At 38.5% G+C, this 6093-nt stretch overlaps 1 protein-coding gene across 1 annotated transcript in view; it reads right to left on the bottom strand.

Moving 5' to 3' along the window:
- The window catches only part of PPP2R3A_1 (Serine/threonine-protein phosphatase 2A regulatory subunit B'' subunit alpha), a 42694-nt gene extending 38663 nt beyond the window's left edge, over positions 1-4031 (bottom strand). The window contains exon 1 of the mRNA XM_051214407.1: positions 3360-4031. Coding sequence (XP_051067576.1) covers positions 3360-3773 — 414 coding nt within the window. The 5' untranslated portion in view covers positions 3774-4031. The remainder of the gene's footprint in view (positions 1-3359) is intronic.
- Positions 4032-6093: the final 2062 nt, after the last annotated feature.

Below are 6093 nucleotides of genomic sequence, written 5' to 3' on the forward strand. Positions count from 1 at the left end.
CACTGTGCAAAACAGTCACAAGACCATGCACAAAACACCGCAGCCATAATAAGCGCCCAATCTGGCTACTATTCAGGATCCATATGCAAACACAAGCACATTTATGTTTCCATACTAGTGCATCAGCAAGTTAAAACCAAAATATACAGAACGTTTACAAGAATTTACATCTTAATACTTTACCCACCATTTCAAACCAGTGACCCAAAAATAAGGTTGGTACGAAAAAGCTCTACTCATAAAGCGAGAAAGAAAATAGATATGAGATATTCGGTAATCAAAAATTACAGGGAACCTGAGCAGAAAATAATTGTAAATCCCGTTCAGCAAGCCCAGTCTTATGCATGGACTAAATATAGTTTACGACTATTTGTTTGTGTTATGTCTTGATTTGGTAACCTTATAACTACCATTGAGAAGTACAAAGTGAAAAAATATTAGTACTTGCGGTTATTTAAATCACACAAAAGAACCATGTTTGTTGTCCATGTTAGCATGAAAGTTATGTATGAACCCTTCAGACTGTCCTACACTCGACACAGAAATCATGGGTACTATACGAAAATAAGACGATTAAGTACATCATTTATTTTGGTTTTGCGTTTTCTTCAGCTGAATAGTGTGACCACAAAACTTCCTCTTACTTTCTAGATAATGTCTTTAGTGTTTTACTTCATGTATTTAGAGAGTTGAATCAGCTCTGGTAGGTTGGCTAACTACAGAACCTAACCAATTACCGGTTAGGTTCAAGCTGGCTAGACGTTGTTCCAGCTGACTGGTCACAATCACTTATCGTCCCAATATATAAGAGAGGGTTAAAATCATCATGTGACAACCACAGAGGGATTAGTTTAACTAATATAGTATCTAAAATACTAGCCTCGATAATTATCAGACGCCTAACTAAGACTCATGAACTAAAAACACGAGAGAATCACTTGTCTTCAGACCTGGTCGTGTCTCCATAGACCGCATATTCACCATTCGTCTGGTTCTAGAACACAATTAAACTTATCGGCGTCCGACAATGGTGGTCTTTCTTGACTTAAAAGCAGCATTTGACTCGGTAGACCGCGAGATTCTGTGGCAGTGTCTGTCATTGAAAGGCGTACCTCAGAAGTATATAAACCTTGTGAAGGCTCTTTACTCGAACACTACTAGTCGAGTCAGAGCTTATGGCGAACTGTCATCTACTTTGGCAACCTCAAGTGGTGTCCGTCAAGACTGTCCAATTTCTCCATTCTTGTTTAACTTCATCATATACCTACTACTGGAAATAACATTCTCGTCGACTGAATTCTCGGGTATTGATCTCCCATGAGGTCCACTTCTCGAATTAGAATACGCGGATGACATGGTCCTGTTTGGTGAAGACGCTGATAATATGCAGTCTTCTAGTAGCACTAAGCAACAATACCAGAATGTTTGTAATGCGCTTTTCTCTCTCTAAATGCAAGCTGCTGCTTCAAGACTGGTCTGCGTCAACACCTGAACTAAAAATAGGGAGTGAAGTGGTCGAACTCGTTGACAACTTCACTTATCTTGGAAGTCTGATCATCCCTAATGGGTTGGTGTCTGACGAAATCTCAGCACGGATTCGAAAAGTTCATTTGGCTTCTGTCAACTTACGTCATCTATGGCGAAGGTGAGATATCCGTCTATCAATTAAGGGACGAGTATATTGCGCGGCAGTTCGTTCTGTTTTACTTTACCGCAGCAAAACATGGCCATTAAGAGTAGAAGATACTCGTAAGTTACTAGTATTTGACCACTGATGCCTTAGAAATATTGCTCACATCTGCTGGGATCACCGATTAAGTAATAGTGAGGTTAGACGCAGGGTATTAGGGAAGGATGGTAAATCAGTTGATGAGGTTGTTAATCTTCATCGACTGAGATGGTTGGGTCACGTGTTACGTATGCGTGAACACCGATTACCACGATGTGCAATGCTAACCGGTGCTGGAGATGGTTGGAAGAAAGTTAGGGGTGGTCAAACCAAAACGTGGCATCAGTGCTTGAGGTCACTAACTTGTAGTCTGAGCCATGTTGGTAGATGCAGACTACTTGGTTGGGGTCCGCGTGACTATCGTAACCAATGGTTGGAGATTATTGGTGACATGGCTGAGAATCGATCATAATGGCGTCGGTGTATACACTATCTGTCTTACCTTAAACTAAGAGATTAAAATCGCTTCATATCTTTCTACGAACTGATTCTTTCTTCCTGTACTATATCCTTATTGCGATCTTTCTTTTATATATTACCGCCTCTGAACTAACTACTTTTATGAATCCGGTGTCCATCTTGTTGTGTTAATGAGGTATGGCAACTTGGACCGATGCATATATGTGCCTGGTCCTACGTTGTAGCTGACTGACAGAATCTAAGCACGGGGTCACTGGTTAATCAACTTCATTCTTAGTCAGTAAGCATATTGAAATGGTCAGCATTGTCCGATATAATGCAACTGTGTAAGCAAGTAATTGCCCTGTCGTTTAGTTAAAATGCAGACACAAAATAATAAAAATCAAGACAACAGACAAATATTGGTAAAAGACATAATGAAGGACTGTTACAAAGATGTTTATATTACCTTGGGTACTGAAGTGAAACTTATAGTGTTGGCTCAGTAACTCAAGAGCGAAAAAGTGAAAAAATCTAGTTAAATTTCGTCTTAATTTACTTTAAGTTTCATAATAGCGACCTCTATTTTTTCAAGTTTTATCAACTTTTGGATAACTTAACCATTAACTTAGTCATTATTACGTTTACTCAAAAGTCAGCCATTTAAGGCAAATCGAGTTGAAAATCGTGAGACAGAGTGAAACTTTACACAGAAGAACTAGTTAAATGTTTATAATCAACAAAAACAAGAAACTAACAACCTTGGAAAATTAAAACACTAAGTACATAAATCAAAATAAACAGCATTACAAAAACGAGGTAGCACTGAATATTATCAAATAAACTAAATGATATTCATGCAAAAACGGAGTATGCAGTCATCATGGTCAACTAAATAACGCGGTATAGAATGGTCAGCACACTAATATCGGGATAAATACGGTGACTTGCACATCGACCGACGTCAAGTACCACTACACTCATGGAAATTAGACTCGCGGTACCAATGTGCAAACACATGGTCATCTGACTAACATCATCGTTACATCAGTGAGTAACACGACTCAGGGAGGAGTCATTTCATCTGAGACTCCACAAGACCTGTATTGTCATTTTGGGTCGTACCATGAAAAGGCTACGAATACCTACAACCTATTGTATTAAAATAAACAAATGGGTTCACAAACAATTCGTGGATACAACAATCATGCCATGCACAGACGTAACTTACTTTCACAATCTGGATTGATAGACCACTCGGTGTAGAGGCATGACGTCGAGGGGAGCGAGGACTGTACAACTTCGAGAAAGGAGGTTGTGGAAAGTATGGTGGGGTGTTTGGACGTGGGGACGTAATTGTCCCGCCCCAGGTGAAGGCCGAAGGAACACTGTTGTAAGAGCCATCTGGGTTTAAGCAGGAGGACTCACTGTAGCTAGGACTGTAGAGACATCCGTAGAACGATGCAGACATTGGCCCAACTACTATTCCGGTAGGCAGTGCAAGCATTGCTTCGAGAGATTGTCCTGCCTTCGCTTGCATTAGATTCTCTCGTAGTACCTTCTGAGTAGCTCTATCCGTTAGCCATCTCAGAAACAATTCATCCAGTTTTAATTTCAAGGCTGAATTAATCGGCATCGCCATCATCTTGCAAAAACAATAAGACTATTAACACACCCAACGTCTAACAAATATATTTTTTATTATAATAATGTAGTTAGCAGTGGCAATTCTAGAACAAGAATATTTGAACAAATCCCTATCCATAGAATTAGGGATGGCATCGTGAATAACACCAAAACACCACATAACCTTTACAACAGGCTTTTGAAAGTCGTAAGCACACGCAAATCCTTCGGAGTTACACCAAAATCAAATGTGGTCATAGTATCTGTAAGGTCAAACACTTCAAACTTCTGATTCAATATCCAATGCAGTGCCCCCAGGTTTTACATGTATAGTTTCAAAGGGTTATGGACAGAATAAAGAAATTAATTCGTGTCTCAGAAAGCATGTTTTTAGGTTCGGTATTTGAAACAGACTTTCATAAATTTTTTAAGCGAATGGTTAAGGATGATGCTATGTCTATGAAATAATTGATAAAACGGATGACTCCCAGGTGCCTATTAGGGCTACAAACAGCTTAATGTCAAATCAATTGCATCTGTTTATTTTTCATTGCTTGTTCTCATTTCCAGTATATAGTTGCACAACTTCAGAGAACAAGTCCCCATTCCGGGCAACGAGGTCTCCTGAATCCCAGTGTTGTCATTGTAGGTCATGGCACTCAACCCATTTGATCATCATTGTAATTAAATGCAACTGGGTTATCAAGAGAGTCGCATCCCGACTAATGTAAACAATCAAGGAGTGTGAACCTTCGTGCTACTCTCTTCAAGTATTCCATAGTCGGTAGTAAACCACCCACTAACTAGAAGATCCCAAGGACCAAACAATTCACTAGTTCTTCCAGATAACATCGAAGTTCAGTCTAAATCCATATGATTTGGCTCTCCATAAACTTTAAGTCTGCAGTATGATTATGTCATTCCTGGTTATCAGTACATTCTGAAATAACTGCCTGTCGTTCAACTGCTATTTCAACTAAAAGTTTAATAGGTCTAAAATGTTCTCCGTCCGACTCCAATGACTTTCTTGTTCGATTACGTTGATAGGAACCAACATCCACTTCAGGTGGCTGATGCATATTCTTGTCCTAACCAGCAGAAGTACTGAAGCTGCAGGTTGCTACATCTGTAGTAAGTCCGGATATTATTGATGCTACGAGTGTTAATTTTCTTCGTTGGTTTATTATACTGTTGAATCTTGAAAATATTATTGGGCAGAGAACAGTGGGTTCTGTAAAGTCTTACTTTGGAGCTTTGTGTACTTCATAATACCTGTGTCATTTTTGGAAATTAGAAATATAATATCACTTGACAGCTTTGGTTCAACTGTAGTGAAATTTAAGCATAAAACTAACTCTTCTTTTCATTTATATATATATATATATACATATATATATATAAACAATGAAATAACACTCGTCGTGCAGCTGCGTCACTTAATAATTATACAATGTCACAGTGATTGTTAAATGATATTGAGTAATCTGAAGAAAGCGGATCATAATTGTCGGAGTAACTATTTGAAAATTTAAAAAAGCTATGTTGCTTAATAACAGAGTTAGATGCCGTACCAGTGGTCTAGAAGTTAAGTGTTCACGTGAGAGACCGAAAGCGGACCGCGGATGCGCACTGCTGAGGAGTCCCATTTTAGGACAAAATGGCTGTCTAGTGCCTTCAGGTTCTCACAGGTGGTCTGGCTCACTTTGACTCATTAATTCAAGCAAAGAAAATAATTAACTAAATATTTTGATGGAAACTCAGAATCACAGAAGCTGTGCACGAATTAGGGGACAGATTTTGAAAATATATAAAAATAAAAACGAGAAAAAGTTAAAGGAGCTGTAAATACGTTTGGAAGAAAAATTTTAATAAATGTACAGCTAAAATATACTTCTTGCTATGTCTCAAAGAGACCGCCGATTATATGACAGTGACTTATCGATCGGACCAAGGATTCAGAATCTCGATAGCTATCCTGGTCCGTTGTCCCCAACTCTGCTAACTCGATCAAGAAGTCTGGGTAAGGTGTAGAAAGTGTATTCTACAGACAAACAGCAGATAACAAGTCAAGTCAAACACACAAATCAAGCGTATTTATACAAATATTTACAATCGATATTGTCATGGAAGATTTTTGAACATTAATCAACAATTGACTGCTATTTGAACATTTAATCGATAGTTCATCAATTGACCTATTTGTACATTTAATCGATAGTTCATCAATTGACCTATCTGCACATTTAATCGATAAGTAAATTACAAAATTTGAGTTTTGGGGATCTATCGTCCCCAACACTCCTCCCCTTTTTAGAAGATCCGGAGTTGATATCCGGATT

Source organism: Schistosoma haematobium, chromosome 2 (assembly GCF_000699445.3).
Source record: "Schistosoma haematobium chromosome 2, whole genome shotgun sequence".
In the NCBI taxonomy this organism is placed as follows: Eukaryota; Metazoa; Platyhelminthes; class Trematoda; order Strigeidida; family Schistosomatidae; genus Schistosoma; species Schistosoma haematobium.